The 20,193-nt window shown below is 43.4% G+C and overlaps 1 protein-coding gene across 1 annotated transcript in view; it reads left to right on the plus strand.

Moving 5' to 3' along the window:
- The first annotated feature begins 4,710 nt into the window (after positions 1 to 4,710).
- Positions 4,711 to 20,193, plus strand: part of NRG2 (neuregulin 2) — a 201,196-nt gene continuing 185,713 nt past the window's right edge. The window contains exon 1 of the mRNA XM_088838631.1: positions 4,711 to 5,562. Within this exon, the coding sequence (XP_088694757.1) occupies positions 4,860 to 5,562 (703 nt within the window). The 5' untranslated portion in view covers positions 4,711 to 4,859. The remainder of the gene's footprint in view (positions 5,563 to 20,193) is intronic.

The raw sequence follows: 20,193 nt of genomic DNA on the forward strand, positions 1-20,193 counted from the left end.
TATACATGTATCATAGTATCATATGGTACACTTTAAATATATTATAATTTTGTCAAATATATCAATAAAGAAAAATAAGTACAGAAGAAAAAACAAGAAAACTACCCCCCCCCCAAAAAAAAGCCTCAAAATGTGAGCTTGCATTTGTGAGAAACCTTGGCCCTATCTGTCACTTGTGATCCTGGGACAGTCACAGGTTCTCTCAGAGTCTCAGTTTTCCTCATTTTTTTTTTTTTAACTGATGCTTAAACCATCTGCTCTCCAGTGTCATACATTTCAGATAGTCTGACATTGGTGGAAGTATTTTAGAGAGACTGGTGACCTCTCAGATGACAGTGAAAGGGAGGCTGTAAGACTCCTTTCCTCAGAGAGACATGGTGGTGTTGAACACTAAGCAAGCCTGAATGGGCATCCCAACACTGCTTACCACTTGGGCAAGTTATGAAACCTCTGTAAATTTCTTCAGTTTCTGAAATGCAAAGTCATTGGGGCATGGCTTTAGGAAACACAAAGTTCCTAACATACAGGGGACCATTTAAATTAAAAAAATTTTTTTATTAAAAGATCATTTATTTGGCTGCACCAGTTCTTAGTTGTGGCATATGCAATCTAGTTCCCTGACCAGGGGTAGAACCTGGACCCCCTGCATTGGGAGCTCAGAGTCTTAGCCACTGGACCACCAGGGAAGTCCCACAGGGTGCATTTAAATATGGTAGCTATTATTATTTTCACAAGCAATTATTGAATTACACTGAAGAGCTAGCATGTTCAGAATATCAAGCTTTACTTTTGAAGACTGTGTACCAATTCACTTTGATCCCTAAGGAAAAGCCAGAAGAGAATTGAACTGTCCTAGCAAATCAGACACCCTGATCTTCTTTACTAAACGGCTGATGTTAACTCTGAAAGCTCACACACACCACACCTTGGGGAAATCTGGACAAGGACATCTCTTCATTTTAGAAATCTCTGCCTAAGTCTCCACCCTCTATGGCTGCAGGAATTCTAGTGGATTGTTGGGATCTCAAAACATTTTTGTATTCTAAAGAAGATAAGATTATAGTGCAGTAATTCCCAACCACCATTTTTTAGCACCATAATCTTATTTTAAAGTTAAAAAAAAATTTAAGAAATTCCATATAACAATAGTTCTACTTTCAGTAGTTTTTGATTGAGAAAATACATGACAAAAAAATAAGCACCACTAAAAATGATTAGAAGATCTTCTAACAGTTTTTGAAATAGGTGTTATATGAATGTGATAAAAAATTCACAAGGTACAAAAGGGAACATCATGAAAAGTATTCTTTCACACCATTCCTCCATTGCCCTTCTCCAGAAAAATACTATTGTTTCCATTTCTGCTGTGTCCACTCAAAGGTAATCTAGAATCTACAAATATTTATGTATTTATTTTTTATTAATTTTTTTCAATTATTTGTCCTTTAAGAAAAGACCAAATGATAGCTCTGCATACTTAACCATGTCATGTTATACTTGAAAATTGATATGTGAAAAAAAGAGATAGAATATGTATTTTTATTCATTACACTGGCATCTAGTATTGCAAAATTTCATTGCATTTTTAATATACAGAATAGTCCTAGTGTGCAATAACTACATACCACATAGGGAGTCTCAGCTCTGAGATTACCTATACTCTGGTATAAGTAAAATATCAATAACATTCAGCATTAATTTTGGCCCTTACTCTACACCAGATATTGTTCTAAGCACTTTACACTTATTATCTCACATAATCCACATCCTTCAAAGCCTTCTAATCCCAGTTTAAATGTTATCTCCTCAGAGAAGCCTTCCCTTATCCAAGTAGACCTATCTTCTCCCCTTTTTCCATCATTTCTTATTATCTCAACTTGTTTTTTTTTTTTTCATCAGGACAGTTACCTACTCACCTGCTTGTTTACTGTTGTCTCCCCATATGCAGTAAGAGCTTTGGGGGTGGGGACAGTGTCAGTTTGGTTCCACTGACCAGTATTTCCACTGACTAGTCCTAGGCTTCAGTGCCTGGAACAGAAGAGACATTCAGCCAGATATTTATTGAATTAAGTACATAATGAGCAAAAAACAATTTGTGAGGTAGACCTCAATATGATCCCTATGATATGAATAAAGAAGCTAAGCCCTAGAGAGGGAAATTGAGTCAAGCCCAAGTTAGTAATGTACAAAATTGGTATGAAACCCAGCACTGCTTGACCCTAGAACGCAAACTCTTTGCTGGTCTAATCTGACTACTCTGGTCTCAGAAACAGAAGATTGAGTACAATCTTGGCTGCCTGTGATCTTGAGTAATCTCCTCCTCCCTAGGAGTGTCTCTTCCATTGAAAAAAATGAGAGGGTGGAGTTAGTAATCTTCCTTATAGCTATGATGGATGAAAACAGAAAAGGAGACACTGAAGGGGTCAACAAGATGGGCTTGATTCCTTTAAGAGAGCTGAGTTTCTATTCAATAATTCCTACCTTCCTTCCTTCTGAGGATTTGCTGATCTTTATTCTATGCCAGGCACTGTGTTGAGGGCCCCTTTGGCATCCAAAGACTAATAGGATATAGTCCCTACCATTAAGGTGCTCAGCTTGGTGGGTCTAAAGCAGACCTATTAATAGCTGCTTGAAGTACAGTACAGGTCTTTGCCATAATAGTAACATGTACATGGCACTTGGTAATGCAGACGAGGAAGGGATTAGCTTCCTCTTTTGTGTGTGTATGGACTTCCCTGGTGGCTCAGAGGGTAAAGCGTCTGTCTCCAATGCGGGAGACCCAGGTTCGATCCCTGGGTTGGGAAGATCCCTGGAGAAGGAAATGGCAACCCACTCCAGTATTCTTGTCTGGAGAATCCCATGGTCTGAGGAGCCTGGTAGGCTACAGTCCACAGGGTCGCAAAGAGTCGGACACGACTGAGCGACTTCACTTTGTGTGTTTATGGTGGTGGGGACGGTGGTTCATACATAGCAAGGGAGGGATGAGGCACACTGCTGAGCTGGGCCTTAGAGCTAGAATAGTTTTCCAGGTGGACAAGGCAGAGGTGTGACTTCTTGGGTATAAAAGACATCATGTCCAGAAGCACACCCAGAACCAGCACAATGTGCTGAGGATTGCTAGGGTAGAGGCTTGGCTCCCAGAGGATTGAGCTGACTATGTAGAAGGAACCCATGAAGAGCCATGCTGGAGAGTTTGGACTCCTGAGGGCAGTGACATGGCCAAATCATATTTATATTTTATTTTTAGAAGATCACTCTGGTAGTGGTAGGACTGGAGGAGGGTGATGAGGTGAAAGGTGGGGAAATCTGTTAGAAGGCTTTGCAGTGGTCAGGTAAGAGATGAGGAACACCTGCACCTCAGGTATTCACACAGAGTTGCAAAGGAACTAGATAAATTGGGGATTTTTTAAAAGCTGGGGATTTTTTTAAAAGGTAGAGGCAAACGACTTGAAGGTTGGTTGGATAAGGGATAATAAAATGAGACTGAGGGTCTTATTGGGCTGGGTTGGCTGGCCAAGTATAAAATGGTTCCCTTAAAAATTACATGGAATTTGGAGTTGAGTGGGAGAAATAATGATGTTGTCTTTGAGTATGTTAAGTTTGGGATGTCTCTTAGCCAGGAGGGAAAGCTCTAGCTCCCTCCTCCCTTTCCAGAATAGCACTCCCAGCTCAAGTCAGACGTCCTCCGTCCTCCGGCTGGTTTCCTGCAGTCCTCAGTCAAGGATAAGATTCTACAAGACCTTACTGGAATTCCTGAGCTCCATATCCTTCAAGGACATAAGCTGGGTAATAAAAACTCTCCGGTTCCTTAATGATAGAGTGAGAAAGGATCCTTAACTTGCCTTTTAAAATCAGAAGCTAGCTTCAGTGGAGCAAACTCTCCTGACTCTTGCAAGCATCAATCTTTGAGAAAGAAACCATTTCCTGTGGGGTAGCTCTGGCCCTGACCGTCTCTGACTCTCAGGTTGGCTCCCAAGAAGCCCCCACCTCCTTAGGGAGCGGCTTTAAGGGGGAAAAAAGAAGGAGGAGGTGATGAGGTTGTGTAGCATGCAGCCTGGTTCTACCTGACTGCTGGAGAAAGCCCAGAGACCTGGAGGCTGGACCCTCTCTTAACCACCACCCCTGGTTGGGTAGCCCCAACTCTTTCCCCAAATGACGGGGCTGGGATCCTCCCCAGCTGACTCGAATCTCCAGCCACTCACCTGGTGGTGGAGGGCCAAGCCCGTGGGCTAAATTAGGGACTGGCCCCTTGGGTCCTGCCGGGGAAGGGAATATACAACCCAGGAGGCAGGTCAGTCTCCCGGGCCGTGGCATCTCCGGGCTCCCACAGCCGATATCCAAAGGCAGGGCTCACCCTGTGTCCCACTCCCACCTTCAAAAGACGGTACCAGAATCTGCTACCTCTACTCCGCCCTCTGCTCACGCACTACCCCCACTGTCGTGCCCATAAATCCCCAAAGCACAGGGTAGCACGATTCCTCCCGCTTCCCTGCGGGGCCTGAGGCTGGGCACTAAAGCAGTGCAGTCCCAAGCTTCCCCTGCAGAAGCCGCGCTCCCTACTCGCTTCGGGGGTAAAGGGGGCGCGAGAGAGCAAGTGGGAGGACGTCCCATCCTCCGCATCCTCCTCCCGGTCCCGGCGCGCAGGGTGGGAGCGCTGCGCCGCTCCGCGCTGCGCATCTCGGCCCGCTCGCAGCCTGCCCCCCTGCCCTAGCTGGGCCACCTCCCCGGGCCGCCGGTGGAGGGCTACTGGGCGCTAACGTTACGCTGTTTCCGGTTTTCCAGCGGGCTCTGGTTTCCCCTCCCAAGGCGGCAGCGGCGGCGGCGGCGGAGCGGCGGAGCCCCCCAAATGGCCTGGCCAGATGCGGCAGGTTTGCTGCTTAGCGCTGCCGCCGCCGCCGCCGCCAGTGGAGAAGGCTCGGTGCAGCAGCTACAGCGACAGCAGCAGCAGCGACAGGAGCAGCAGCGGCAGCGGCAGCAGCGGCGAGAGCGGCAGGAGCAGCAGCAGCCACATCAACAGCAGCAGCATCTCTCGTCCCGCTGCGCCCCCAAAGCCGCGGCCGCCGCAACAGCCGCAGCCCCGCAGCCTCGCAGCCCGGAGAGCCGCCGCCCGCTCGCGAGCCGCAGCCGCCGGAGGCATGAGGCGCGACCCGGCCCCCGGCTTCTCTATGCTGCTCTTCGGTGTGTCGCTCGCCTGCTACTCGCCTAGCCTCAAGTCGGTGCAGGACCAGGCGTACAAGGCGCCCGTGGTGGTGGAGGGCAAGGTACAGGGGCTGGCCCCGGCCGGCGGCGGCTCCAGCTCCAACAGCACCCGCGAGCCGCCCGCCTCGGGTCGGGTGGCGCTGGTGAAGGTGCTGGACAAGTGGCCGCTCCGGAGCGGGGGACTGCAGCGCGAGCAGGTGATCAGCGTGGGCTCCTGTGCGCCGCTCGAAAGGAACCAGCGCTACATCTTTTTCCTGGAGCCCACGGAGCAGCCCTTGGTCTTTAAGACAGCCTTTGCCCCTCTCAACACCAACGGCAAAAACCTCAAGAAAGAGGTGGGCAAGATCCTGTGCACTGACTGCGGTGAGTAGCCCCCTCTCTCTGCTGGAGAAAGGGGGGAGGGGCGAGGCGGTGGAAGATGGGGGTGGGGCGAGAGGTATCTGCAGGTGCCCGGGCCTGGCAGCGCCCGGGGCCGCTGGTGAGGGGTGGGGGTGGGGGGTGGCGGGAGAACGGGTGGTGGGGCTGCCCCTGGGCAGGGCGCTTGGCGTGGTGGGTGAGGGGGTTGGTGTTGGAGAGAAAGAAGATTAGGCTCGAAGTGTGCCAGGGCTGGGGGGCGGGGGGACGCGCTGGCCTGTGCCAGCAGGGATATGCGGCTGATGTATGGCATGTGGGGCTGGAAAGCTGCCATCATAGCCCAGTAGCGGCAGGAAAAACGGAGAGGTCCGCGTGTTGCTGGCCCGAAGCTCAGTGAGTCAGGAGTGACCCTCGGAGGCCTTGCCCGCTCTGCTCCCAAGGGCCTGCCTTGCCCAGGCTGGCAGGGTCTGCAGGAGCAGCTGGGCAGACTCCCAGGCTGTGAAGGCCTCCGCTTACAAGTTCTCCTAGGGAATGATGGCCCCCGCCCCCTCCTTCCTCTCCAGGGCTTCGGGCTCAGCTCATCCACACCGCTGGCGCAGGCAGAGTTGGACTTTTTCTGCTACTGTTCTCTGTCCCCCATGTGGTTCAGGGTTTTGTTTTGTTTTGTTTCCTCCATCGTGATCGCTTGTCTTTGCTGAGCTGGTTGCACAGCCCTCTCTTAACCTCCAGTACTAGTAAGCAGACAGCTCTTTTGGCTGTTTCTGGGAGATCTTCCTAGGTCTGTTGCTTGTGATGACGGGTGAAATAGAGTAACTTCTCCTGAATGCTGTGAAGTTCAGCTCTGACATCTTACCTCGCAGGATGTGTTGATTGCATATCTCATCTTCATGATATTGGGTGCTGCACAGGAATGCAGGTGATGAGAAACACAACACTGAAGTCTGTCGATCTGTGCAGCTGGGAATGGAGTCTCCCATGTCAAAAGTCAAAGAAACGTCAGTTTAAGATCTTTTCCACCTTGTCCCTGAATCCAGTAATTACTTCTCAGGAAGCTATTTCAAACCAAACTGTGGCCAGACTGGAGTGTTTGGTGTTAGCCTGTCTTGTGCTTATTCATATTGGAGTTTCATTTTGTCCCAACTAAGGCTGAATTTGATGTTTGCAGTGTGTGTCCGAGCTGTGCAGTCACTGAACTGTGATAGATACCCTGGTCTGTCATAGAAGTTGGTATATTTACTAGTGTGCCAACTGCTTCTGAGTAGTGTAAATAAGACTCTGAGTAGCAAAGAATGTGTAACAGCTCAGAGGAAGTTTTGCTGTCCTCATCTTTCTAGATCAATGCCTTTGACTTTTGGAAGCTTCCTTTCTACCGCACGTCCCCCGCCCGCTCCCTGCCCCTGTCCTTCAGAAGACAAATTTTAGTTTGTGGTGGGAGTATATCTAGGTATTATGTTAAACTGTGATCACTTTAATCAGAAGAATCTTGCAGTGTCTTAATAAGGAAGAAAGAAACTTTTGGTGATAACAGCAGTTTATCTCTCTGACATTGTTCTGAGCAATATTGTTGACTGCTCTTTAATGTTGATTTTATGCTCTGAAACATTTTATGATAAGTTGAGACCAGTTAAGAATTTCTGATTTTTTATTCTGTTAAGTGATTTCTTTTTCCCTGAGATTCCTTGGGGGAGCTGTGGAACTGTATTATGCAGCGAGAAATAGATAGTAAAAACATTTACTGAACCTTGTCCAAGGACAGCTTCTGTTTTGGTTTCAGGGAGTTGCTCCTGAGTGTGCGTTGTGTGCATCACTGCCTGATCCCCAGTCTGGTGCACCAAGCCCCAGTGGCCATCATCCCCTGTCTTGCTCCTCTGTTCCCCCTTCTTCCCTCAGTTATATCTTGTTGGTTTTAGTGAGTGTTTAATAGCTTAATAGTTGAATGTGGAGATCATGAAAGACCTAGGGGTCAGAAATATAGTTCACTTTTAGGTTGTGATCATCTTGTAAACATAGCATGTGTAATGTAGTTCTAGAAAGATAAATTTAGGGCTGCAAACACTGCTAATGGGAAGGCCCTCACATCACAGATTATCAAGGGGCAGGAACATGTATGGGAGTAAACATTTTAGAATACAAAAATTTTTGCTTTGGATTGATGGTAAATAGATACACATCAGTTTTGGGGGGCTTTATCTAAGGAGATTAGAAATTAAAGGACATTTTCTCGAGAAAACTTGAGCATAAACTGCATTTTCTTATTTTCTACAATGTTTTTAAAGAAAACATGCACTAGTAATGGCATATTAAATAAGGAAGCAAATCTTTTTAACTAACCACAACACCTTCCTTGTGTTCAGCAGGAAATAACTAACAAATTCATTTTCTGTTTTCTATGTCTAAAGAAAGCCCTCTGGGCCAAAGGGTCATTGGGAACATTTTCTCCTTGGAGCAGATCTGCCCATTGCAAAATAGGGAAACTGGCACCTGGAAACTGTCATCATGGCCGTTATATTGAGCAACTGTGGTTGAATTGTTACTTTGTTTAGCCAGTTTCAGCTCTGAACTGTCTGGGTTCTGAGAGAGATGGTTCCTAGGGAGATCTTTCAGAAAGCTGTATTTTGGTGGGCCAGGACTTGGGGACAAGGTGCCCTGTGGAGAGATAAAGGTCTTCGTAAGTGAGTAATTTTACCACAAGTATGAAATGTTGACTTGAAGCCTGTGAAGTCCTCCTGGAATAGCAGTATTTGCGAGAGGCCTTTTTTATAGATCTAATGTGTATCATTCATCCCAAATTACTACCTCTGGTGGTAAAGAGTGGAGTAAAATCTTTGCATTTCTCAGAAGACTACATACATGGATGTGTTTTCTGTGCCTTTTGAGGGAAGGACAGGAAAAAGATTTGAAAAGGACTCTCAGGGGTTAGAAATTCTGTACAATGCTATAAAGCATCCTGTTCTGCAAATAGTCCTACATTTTTAATGATGGTTGCATATATTTTGGCTTAATCACACCCTTTCTTGTTGCTCTCCTATATGTATATGGCTTTTAAATTGTTTCATTATTGAATAGATGCAATAAATATAATTTTCTTTTTTTAAGAAAGATCATTCTTCATTTGGGGCTTTCTGATTTGGCTTTTTCTTCCAATGTATAGTGTACTTTGTTGTTAAAGATAGAAAAGGTGTATTCCTGGGGATCTTTATGTTCTTTAGAATAGTTTAAATTAATATGGCACTCAGATTCACATATTAGAGCAAGGTGGTCCACAAAATTCAGTATAGCAAAAGCAACCGCATATTTTTAAAATGCTGTTTATTTAAAGAATCTTTTCTTCCCCAGCCAGCTGGAAACCCAGCTGTGCTGCAGCTAGAAGATGGGAAAGTGAAAGTAGATTAGAAACTGACCAGTCCTAGTAGTGAGGACAAGCTTGGTTATAGATTTAAGGGTAGAATTATCATTATAATGTCATTATTTCTTGCAGTTTCTCAGCCCATAGGGATTCTTGGGGCAGGAACCATATCTTATCTTTGAGGTCTTTCTCCTAGCTTTCCTGCCCTTCAGTGTTTGGTACTGCCCCTGGTTTACAGAGGGATTCTCATTGGTGTCTTTTGAATGGATGAAGTCAAGTGAAGTTCAAAAAGCAGGTCTCCAGATTAATACTAAACCAGTCTTATTTCTCCTATCAGTGACATCAAGTCTGGTGCTGAAAAGCTGAGTTTGATGATAAGCCCTTACCTGTCGCTATGGGAACCTTTTTTTCTGAAGGAGTTGTTATCAACTAGAGTACTTAACCACAATGTGCTTAATCATTATGCTGATTAGTGTTAATGGGATTTGTGGAGAATCTACATCTTGTTGGAGAAGACCCCCCCCTTTTTTTAGAGGGCAGTTTATCACCTCCCCCAACTCCCATGTCTGAACAAAAATAACTATCAGCTTGAATTAACAAAAGATCTGGGAGCTAGAGGGAGTGGTATATTAACTAAGTAGATGACTAACTTCTTCTTGGTCCCAGTGCTCTTAACTATCTTTTATTATCTGGGATATTTTAATTTCAGTTTCTAATAGGAAACATGTCATTAACTTTTCCCTTATAAGATTGTATTTATATTTTGAATATGTAAAACCTTCATATGGCTCAAAATTTAGAAGGCACACAAGAATATACAGTGAAAAGTTGCCTTCTTACCCCTGTCCTCAGCTACCTAGATCTTAGGCAATTATTACATATTCTTGAAATGTGTATTTCCCTAAAAGCAAAATATTTTTCAAAGTAATCTTATATTTTTTCTTAACAGATGGAGAATGTTAATTTTTCTATTAAGTCAATGTTATGGTAAATTCTTCCCCAGTAGTATATATATAACTTTTTTTAAAACCTAATCCAAGATCTCAACCAGTATCCTGCCTTACAAATATAACCCTAGGGTAAGGAATAAAAATACCAACTTATTTTTCAGATACTTTGCCATTAAGAAGTTTTCCATGACAGTGCATTTTATGAGTGAGTCTTAATTGAGATGCTCGAAAGAAGATGCAAAGGTTTGTCTCTGAGCTTTAGGGCAGCAGCTCTACTCACACAGCAGTTGCTGCTGTTTACACTCTTGGTAGGTCATCTCACAATAGTGTCCATGTGGGAAATCACATGATATGATCCCATATATGGGAAGAGAAAACTCCTCAGTGCCTGATTGCTTTAATTCTCACTTAGAAGCCAAAGACCCCAGTTGCTGACAAAGAATTTGATTTTGATCATATTCGTGTACAGCTGGTAGGAATCCACAGGGAATTGGCCACTTGAACACAATTTTGAAGTACATTAAGGTAACTGACGTGAATGTAGTATTAAATTTTCAGAGGATCAAAGAATTGCCATTTGGATAAGTAGGGTTAAAGCAAATATGCAAACCTAAACAGTGGGCATTCTTAACCCTCTGAAGCCTATTGGCTTAGTGGCATGTGGCAGTTTTGAACATTGACTTGTGATGTCATTGACTTGTGATCAACAAAGGAGTGATGATCTCAGTATCAATGAATTTTCCCCTGTGTAGTCTTTGACACTTGTTCTTGGGACTTTCTTTTCAGGATCTGAGGTGGTGTTAGTGTAAGTTACACTAAAAGTAAAGGAGGGAATTTCCCTCCAAATTTTGAGTTTGGATGAATGTGTGTGAAATGGGGATTTTTGTCTTACTTGTTTCCTGTGAATTAATCCTTCCCACTTACTTATTGGAATATGTACATTGAATTTCAAGAGATGATATAGGAAACTTTAGAAAATTGGGACAGTAAATGAACATTGGGCATTATGAAAAGTTTGAAAAAATGACTGTCATGTGAAATTTAAGTAGATTCCTTTAAAAACAACAGTACACACGGATGATCTTGGTGAGCAGCGTTTCAAGCAAGCTGTAGGAACTGAAGCAAACCTGGAGGATGATTAAAAGGCTTTAGTATGACATGAAAGAGGATGTGCTGTACCCAGATCAAGAGCTGGGAAGCTTTTGCCAACCTGGGGTCAAAAGACAGTCACTCTGACTGAGAGCTTTTGCTGCTAATCAGCTGTGATGTTTTTGGTAATTATGAAATGAGATTGAGTCAAGGAGCCTTCTTGCTCTGGCTAGTTGCTGCTGGCAGATTGTGGCATGCAAGCTCCATTCTAAAGTAACATTCCCTTCCTGCTTTGTACATGCAGTGAGATCCAAACAGCCTCTCCAGGGACTGTCTCTGGGACAGAGCCTGTAGCTCTTCTCTGCGCCTCAGCTCAGAACCTGATTGTGCTGCTTGCCTCCTGGGGTGGGGCTGGAGATGGTTAACATTCCATTTGCCCTTGAAGATGTTTCCAGAGTAGCCGAGGCACAGGTATCCTAGAGAGTTTCCTTATTCCACTAGCAACACAGACCCCCAAGATGTGATGTTCAGGTTTCTTTTTATTCTCTCTTCTGAAACAGAATCTTTAATGGTTCTCTTTTTCCTTTGTTTCCTGCCTTGTACTTAGGACTTTGGCTTCCCCACCTCCTTCCCTCCCTCGTCTGTTTGTACAGATTGAGGATCTGTCCTTTAGGCTAGGATGTTTTACTTGGTCTTGATCTTGATGTTGGTCCAACTAACAGAAGCAAAGCTGAATTAACATTACTTAGGATCGAAAGACACTCCAGTGTTCTTGCCTGGAGAATCCCAGGGACGGGGAGCCTGGTGGGCGTCCGTCTATGGGGTCACACAGAGTCGGACACGACTGAAGTGACTTAGCAGCAGCAGCAGCAGCAGCAGGATCGAAAGAAAGTAAGGTTACCACATGGCTAAATACCTGGTCCAGCCCATGGGAAAGTCAGGACATCATTAATTTGTGACAGTGATGCAATTTGGTATCCTAGAAGTTGTATTATTACTAAAAGAACTTCCTTTCATTTCCATCTTTGAAGTGTTTGCTTCAACAAGTATTGGAATGTGTGCTCTGTGTAAAGAACTAGGTACTTTGGGGGAGCTGCATCAGACACAGTCCCTGTCACCAAGGAGTTTATAATCTAAAAGTATAAAGATGTAACAGTAATTCAATCTAGCATATGATAAATGCTATAAGATATACCAATGTAGTGCTTTTGGAAGGAGGGCAAGAGTCATAAAAGAAAGATCTGGTTAGAGGATTAAAGTTTCCTTGATAAGTAATTTGAGATGGGATTTTAAGAGTCAGACAGATGAGGTGGAGGTGGTTTATGGATAGAGATGAACTAATTGATTAAATCACTTCCTATAAACAGAATAGCATTCTCAGTAGCAGAGGGGCATGTTTGTAGTATACAAAGTAACCAGGAAGAAAGGGACAAATGGGCAAAGGATCTAGAGAGGTAAATTAGGATGATATTTCCACCCACCTTGAGTGCTAGACTGATGAGTTTATTTGTAATTATGGAAGTAGTACTTGAAGGCTTAGGTTAAAAGCAGCTCAGTAATGTGTTGTAGTTTTCAGTAAATGAGTCTTTTACATATTTTTCCTTAGTACTTCATGTTTTCTGGATGCTTTTGTAAATGGCATTTTTGTTTAATTTTGTTTTCCACTTATTCATTGCTAGCATATAGAAAAACAATTTTTAAAATATTGACTTTGTATCCTGTGACCTTAATAAATTCACTTATTCATTTGAATAACCCTTTTTGGGGAGGTAGATTTACTAAGGATTTTTTTCTATGTACATGACTATATTGTCAGTGAAAAAAAGAGACAGCTTTGCTTTTTCCTTTCTAATCTGTTTGCCTTTATTTCTTTTTCTTGCCTTATTCCACTGGCTGGAACTGCCAAGTATAATGTTGAATAAGTGTAATGAAAATGAACATCCTTGTCCTGTTCTTTGGGGGAAAACATTTATAGACTTTCACTATTAAGTATGATGTTAACTGAAGGTTTTTCATAGATGCCCATCTTTAAAAAAAAGTCTGCTAAATATAGTGTAATGACTGAGAGTTTGTGCTCTACATCCAAGTGAACCTGAGTTCAGAAACCATCCTCTACATTTTGTGACTAGGTGATGTTGGGCATATTACATTCTGTATCTTAGTTTTCTATAAATGGTGATAGTGATTGCTCATAATAGGATTGCTATGAGTATTAAATGAGATAATGCATGTAAAATAATACAGCATTTGCTCAATAAGTGTTATTAACAAAATCTTCTTAACTTAGACCAACGTGAGCAACTAGTAAGTGAAAATACTAAGTTCTGGAGGACTGGAGGCAGACAAGGGGAGAAATTTTTAGTGACAACTGTATTATATCTGTGGTCTCATTGTAGGGAAGCCCTTGAGAGTCCAGGATATGAATGCTGGTCCTATGGAGGTCCCAAGTAAGCTACAAATTTTAGTGTGTCCATGGGTCTATGTGGTCAATCTTTTGAGAAGCCCATGGATAGAAACTGCTTTTCTCTGTTTCACCAATGGGAGGACTAAGACTCAGACTCCAAATTGACCCTTTCAAAACTTCATCATGCTTGTGGGGTCACCCAAGGGTTCACATTCAAGAGTCCTGCCAGGCTGCTCTTTTACTTCTGCAGGTCTTATCTTACATTGTATTGTTGTTAGGAGGAGTTGCTGAAAGTCCCTGGAAAATGGCTGAAAGCGTCCTTTTTTCTTTCAAAGAAAGCAGGTCCCTGATTCATCCTGCTTTGATTTGGGGGTTTCCAGAGTTGGGGATGGGTTTACACTGAATCATTCATACTCTTTCTTTCCTTGTTTCTGCACTGGGCTGGGCTGGGTCTGATGGCTCTCTTGGGTCAGAGAGGGTACAGGTGGTGGCATGTAACAGGTGGCATTTGGGGAGCTTGTGGGGTTTAATTAATTAATTGATGTGTGGCACCCGTTGGAACCCAGTGCAAATATGAAGCTTTGCTCTTTAAATGTTTTAGAACAAAGACTCTGCTTTGGATTCTTCCTCTAAATATCTGTTGGGTATTATTACCCCTCAGATCCTAGACTGGCCACACATTCTTGACCTCAAGAAGTACTGTTTTTTCTTATTCTTGGACTTTGAGTGTTTATGGCCTCTACCACTTGTATGACACATCATTTAATGCCATGAACTGCTAATTATCTTGCTACGGGTCGGTGTCTTAGCTCCTTCTCCTGATTATAAGATCTTTGGGGCCTGAAACTTAAGACTTGGTTTTGTAAATATTTGATTATTGGCTATTGCTAAGTAAGGGAGCAGTTAGACCTTTGCTTTAGATCACAAAGTAAGATAACTTTGTCCTAGACAGATTTTGAGAGTCCTCAAATGTCAGTTCAGGCTAAGGGACTAGACTAGCTATGGGAAATGTCTTCAGACATTTGGATAAAAGGCAGAATTTTGCTGCTCTGTTATGTTTCAGGGTTTTGTTTTGTTTTTTCCCTTGATAGTCCATAGTTTCTTCTCGTGAGTAATTTTCTGTTCTTGAGCTTTAGAATTATCTCTAGATGGTTTTCCTCATACATGTCAATATTTTTGCTTGTGTTTCATTCCTGTCTTTTAGTTAGTTTGCATTCTGCAAAATTCTTCAGTTTTACTTGCCATATGAGCTTTTTGGATATTCCGTCTCCTGGTCTCTCACTGGAATGGCCAATTGGATTCTGTTACTCTGGCCAGTTCATGCTTCAGGCTGTAGTAAACTGAGATGGAAAATTGGGAGTGGTTGTACCTCTTTGCCTTTAGGCAGCTTGGGGACTTCTGGAGGCCAGTACAGGTTCTTGGATCACTCTTTTTTTCTGAAAGTGTATGGAGTAGAAGCCCAGTGTTTCTTCACATCTCTCTTTTAGCATGTTCATTCTTTGGCCTTTTCCTTAAAACGAGGCATTTTCTGCCACATCTGCTTTGCTAAATTACTGAGTGGGGGTGGGAGGGTCCTCTCTAGAGCGAGTTCTTTTCCAGTTCAGGGTTCCTAAGGGCTCTCAGTCATCACTTTGTCGAAGGCTGTGGCCCTCAGCTTCCTCAAGACAGAGTCCTTTTCACTAGTACCTGTGGCCGTATATATAATCTCAGTATAGCTCCTCACCATATTGCTTAAGCCGCTAATGAATTTCACAAGCACTACCCAGTTGATGGCTCTTCTCTGGAATAATTTTATATGACTTTAGAGAAGAGAGTTTATTTAGCAGTCAGGACAGAACAGGTGGATTAAGTAGATGATCTGCCGTGTCTGAATTCCTGTTTCTGAGTGAGAAATAAAGTAACAGTAGGGCCATGTCCAGGGCAGCTTTCCCAACATTGTCATTGGTTGATTGTTTTTCAGAGAAAAATAATAAAAATTTGAAGGAGAAGAATGTTTTTAAAAGGAAGAATGGAGTCTCACACCATGACATGATTTATTTATTACAGAGTGAAACCAAGAATCACAAAGGAAGAGTTTCTTTCAAAGGACACTGGGGCTTCCAAAGGCTGTCTATATGACTGCTCCCTCATAAAGGGTTTCCTTTTCATTCTGTTAGATGGGTTTCACTTCTGAGACCCTCTTACCTGGTGTTCTACCCCTCCCACCATATCCCATCTTGCTCCAGCCTTTCTACTTAGGACTGCTGTCATACTTGCTATGTCATAAATGTAACAGCCATCCCTCAGCCAAGAAGCAGAGAAGTTTCCAGAAATTTCTAGTACAAAGTTCCCAGTCTTTCCTTGGACTTTATGTCTGATGGACCTAGTGAGAAAATAGGAACAAGGCAAGAGATAGGTACCTATGCAGGTGGAACTATACCTAACAACTTGGTCTAAATTTCTCTTAGGTCCAGTTCTTTTAGACAAAATGTGGGGCTTTTCAAAGAAAAACTCCCATATTTTTAGGTCTCATTTTCAAAAGAAAATGCTCTCTCCAAAAAGGCTAGTAGCGTTCACTGGCCTCTTAGTAACATTTAGATTAAATTGTCTTGGCCAAGTACTGACAATAAACCCTTTCAGATGGCACCTCTGGGGCTCGGCCCAAGTGATTCTGGTCAATACTGGGAAAATCCTAGGATATGGAGCCTCGTAAAATACTTTAGACAGAGCAAGATTTAACCACCTCTGAGAGACACTCCTTGCTGCTGGGAAAGAATGTAATTTGTAGGATGAAGGGAGGCACATGGGTGGCCCTCAGATTGGGAGTTTGCTGTCTTTGTTTCTTAGTAGGTTTCCACTGTTCGTGGTTTGCACTCAGCTAACTGAGAGGGCATATGGGAGCTGGAGCTGAGTCTGTTTCCCTTGGGAATACTGTTTTCACCTTGGCCAGTTTTACCCCAACTTCTGCCTTTGCCCACACAGAAGATGGACTTTGTGCTTCTTTTGTGCGGTGTCACAGCCTCAGGGCCTCTGGTGAAGGGTCTGTACCAGGCCCAGAGCTTGTTGTACAGAAGTAAGAATTAAAGCATTTGGTTTTACATTAGTTCTATGAAGGGATCACTTGAAACTTTGTGCTGTATCTGGAAGAAAACATCAAGCTGATAAAGGTTCCTAGTGGGTTTGGACTTCCCTGTTGATGGATCAACCTGCCATTGTAGGAGATGGGGTAAAATACCCGGGTTGGGAAGATTCCCTGGAGTAGGAAATGGCAACCCACTCTAGTTTCTTCCCTGGAAAATTCCATGGATAGAGGAGCCTGGCAGGGTACAGTCCATGGGATCGCAAAGAGTCAGACACAACTTAGTGACTTAGCACACATGCACACATGTCCAGTGGGTTTGATGGTCTTCAGCGGGCTAAGGTCATGAACCATGTTTTTTAAAGAACGTATAAGAGTTTACTTTTCTCATCTCTGAAGTTAAAAAACAGCCTCATAATTCCAGAGTAGGGGTGAGCATCGCTTCTGTGAGAGGAAGAGTAGAAAGGGCTGGTAGTGCTGCTCTGCCTGCATGCGTGTGTGCTCATTCGTGTCTGACTGTCCAGCCGTAAAGACTGAACTGGTTTGTGGATCCTGCTGTGGTTCCTCCAGTATTTTGGAGATATAATGTTTGGTTCTTTCCTCTTCCGCTTCCTTCTCAGATCCTTCCATCACTGACTCTCTTTCTTTTCAGCACTTTGTTATGTTTCCTAACAGATCGTCCTTGGTTCTCTTCTCAATTTACATAATCCATTTTGAAGTTTCAGCTCCATATAGTGTAGTGGTTAAGGCTGAATGTTCTGGAGCCAACTGTGAAGAGTGAATCTTGTCTCTATGACTTATTAGCTATATATATGTGTGTGCTTAGTCGTTCAATCGTGACCGACTCTTTGTGACCCCATGGACTGTCACCTATGGAGCCCTGCCAGTCTCCTCTGTCCATGAGGATTCTCCAGGCAAGAAAACTGCAGTGGGTTGCCATGCCCTCATCCAGGGGATCTTCCCAACCCAGGGATCGAACCCCGGTCTCCCACATTGCAGGTGGATTCTTTACCATCTGACCTGCAAGGGAAGCCCTATATAACCTTAGGCAAGTTGATTGACCATTTTGTGTCTCAGGTTCCTCAACTGTAAAGTGGGGCTAATTTTAATACCTATCTCATAGAATTGTGATAAAGATTAAGTGAGTTACTTTTACTTTAAATTTACTTTATGTAAAGTGCTTAGATTGGTGGCTGCTTAGATTGAAAACATTCAATGCAGACAAGCTACAATTACTATTATTGTCATATTTATTGTTAGTTGAAAAGAATGGCTTTGGATTCAGACTGATATTTTCTTAAAATCCTGACTCTTCCTTTCCAGCAATGTGAACTTGAAAAAAGTCCCTTAATTTTGCTGAGTTCCAGTTTCCAACTGCCAATGGCATGTTGTTTCAGTTATCCATTGCAGCATAACAAACCAACCTAAAATACAGTGGCTTCAAATAGCAATCTTTATTCGTTATTGTTATTCAGAGTTCTGGGAATTGACTGGGCTCAGCTAGGAGGTTTAGTGTCTTTCATGTATTTTTTGGTCAGATGGTAGCTGAGCAGTCAAACAGTAGGTGAGACTGGGTCATTTCCCGTTTTCCTCTCTAACGTGTCTAGCAACTGATGCTGGTTGGTTCTCTTCTGGGAGCTTAGTTGGGAATGAAGGCTAGGGACCAACCTTGCCTGGGTTTCCTCACAACACAGTGGCAAAGTCCATAAGTGAGCATCCCATGAGATTGCCAGGCAAAAGCTGTACTGTCTTTTATGATCTAGCCTCAGAGGTGACTAGTATCACTTCTACCACATTCTGTTTCTTGGAAGGGAGTTTATCAAGGCTTGACCAGATACAAAGGGAGGAGAATTAGACTTTACATCTTGATGGAAGGATTGTCAAAGAATTTGTGGACATGTTTTCAAACCATTACAGTCTGCCCTCTGGTCACAAATTATTTCTATTCCTTGCACATGAAAAATATGCTCATCCTGGCCACTGCATTCACAGTCCATTGTAGTAGCATATTTACTTATTAAAACAAAACAAAACTCATCCTCACTGAGACCCTCCTCCCTAAAAAAGTCTCATCTATATGGCATCAAGTTCAGGCTCAAGAGCCAGGGTCCCATCATCCAGATTAGATCTGGGTGCAGATGAGACTCCTTTCATGAGGTTCTTTGGGGACAGCAATTCAAATGCTGTTCCTCTTGACCTGAAGACTGTCAATTAAAGAGATAAATCATCTGCCCTCCAATACAATGCTGGTATAGACACAGGATAACTGCTACAGATGCTTCCTTTTAAAAACTAGTAATACCGCTGGATCATGGAGAAAGCAAGAGAGTTTCAGAAAAACATCTATTTGTGCTTCATTGACTATACCAAAGCCTTTGACTGTGTCGATCACCATAAACTGTGGAACATTCTGAAAGAGATGGGAATCCCAGACCACCTGACCTGCCTCTTGAGAAACCTGTATGCAGGTCAGGAAGCAACAGTTAGAACTGGACATGGAACAACAGACTGGTTCCAAATAGGAAAAGGAGTACATCAAGGTTGTATATTGTCACCTTGCTTATTTAACTTCTATGCAGAGTACATCATGAGGAACGCTGGGCTGGAAGAAGCACAAGCTGGAATCAAGATTGCTGGGAGAAATATCAATAAGCTCAGATATGCAGATGACACTACCCTTATGGCAGAAAGTGAAGAGGAACTCAAAAGCCTCTTGATGAAAGTGAAAGAGGAGAGTGAAAAGGTTGGCTTGAAGCTCAACATTCAGAAAACAAAGATCATGGCATCTGGTCCCATCACTTCATGGGAAATAGATGGGGAAACAGTGGAAACAGTGTCAGACTTAATTTTTTTGGGCTCCAAAATCACTGCAGATGCTGATTGCAGCCTTGAAATTAAAAGACGCTTGCTCCTTGGAAGGAAAGTTATGACCAACCTTGAAAGTATATTAAAAAGCAGAGACATTACTTTGCCAACCAAGGTCCATCTAGTCAAGGCAATGGTTTTTCCCGTGGTCCTGTATGGATGTGAGAGTTGGACTGTGAAGAAAGCTGATCGCCGAAGAATCGATGCTTTTGAACTGTGGTGTTGGAGAAGACTCTTGCGAGTCCCTTGGACTGCAAGGAGATCCAACCAGTCCATTCTAAAGGAGATCAATCCTGGATGTTCATTGGAGGGACTGATGCTAAAGCTGAAACTGCAATACTTTGGCCACCTCATGCGACGAGTTGACTCACTGGAAAAGACTCTGATGCTGGGAAAGGTTGGGGGCGGGAGGAGAAGGGGACGACGGAGAATGCGATGGCTGGATGGCATCACCGACTCCGTGGACATGAGTTTGAGTGAACTCCGGGAGTTGGTGATGGACAGGGAGGCCTGGCGTGCTGTGATTCATGGGGTCGTGGAGAGTCGGACACGACTGAGCGACTGAACTGAACTGAACTGAATACTTGAATGTTTTTAAATGACTTTATTTTTTACTTAAAATTTTGAAATTTTAAGTAAATTAATCTATAAGAAAGTTACAAAATTATAAAGGATCCTCTTTCTTCAGCTTCCCCAAATTAGACAGCTATAAAATGATCAAACCCAGGAAATTAATACTATTGATGTAATGTTATTAACTCATCTCTAGATCTTGTTGAAAATTTGCCAGTTGTCTTATTAATGGCTTTTACTTGATACAGGATCCAGTCTAGGATCCCACATCACATTTAGTTGTTATATCTCCTTAGTCTTCTATCTGGGTAGATGTTCTCATTTAGAAAGAGAAGGACCAGCAGTTGTGGTCCAT

This window comes from Moschus berezovskii, chromosome 8 (genome assembly GCF_049115385.1).
Source record: "Moschus berezovskii isolate FMDL1 chromosome 8, NW_MosBer_1.0, whole genome shotgun sequence".
In the NCBI taxonomy this organism is placed as follows: domain Eukaryota; kingdom Metazoa; phylum Chordata; class Mammalia; order Artiodactyla; family Moschidae; genus Moschus; species Moschus berezovskii.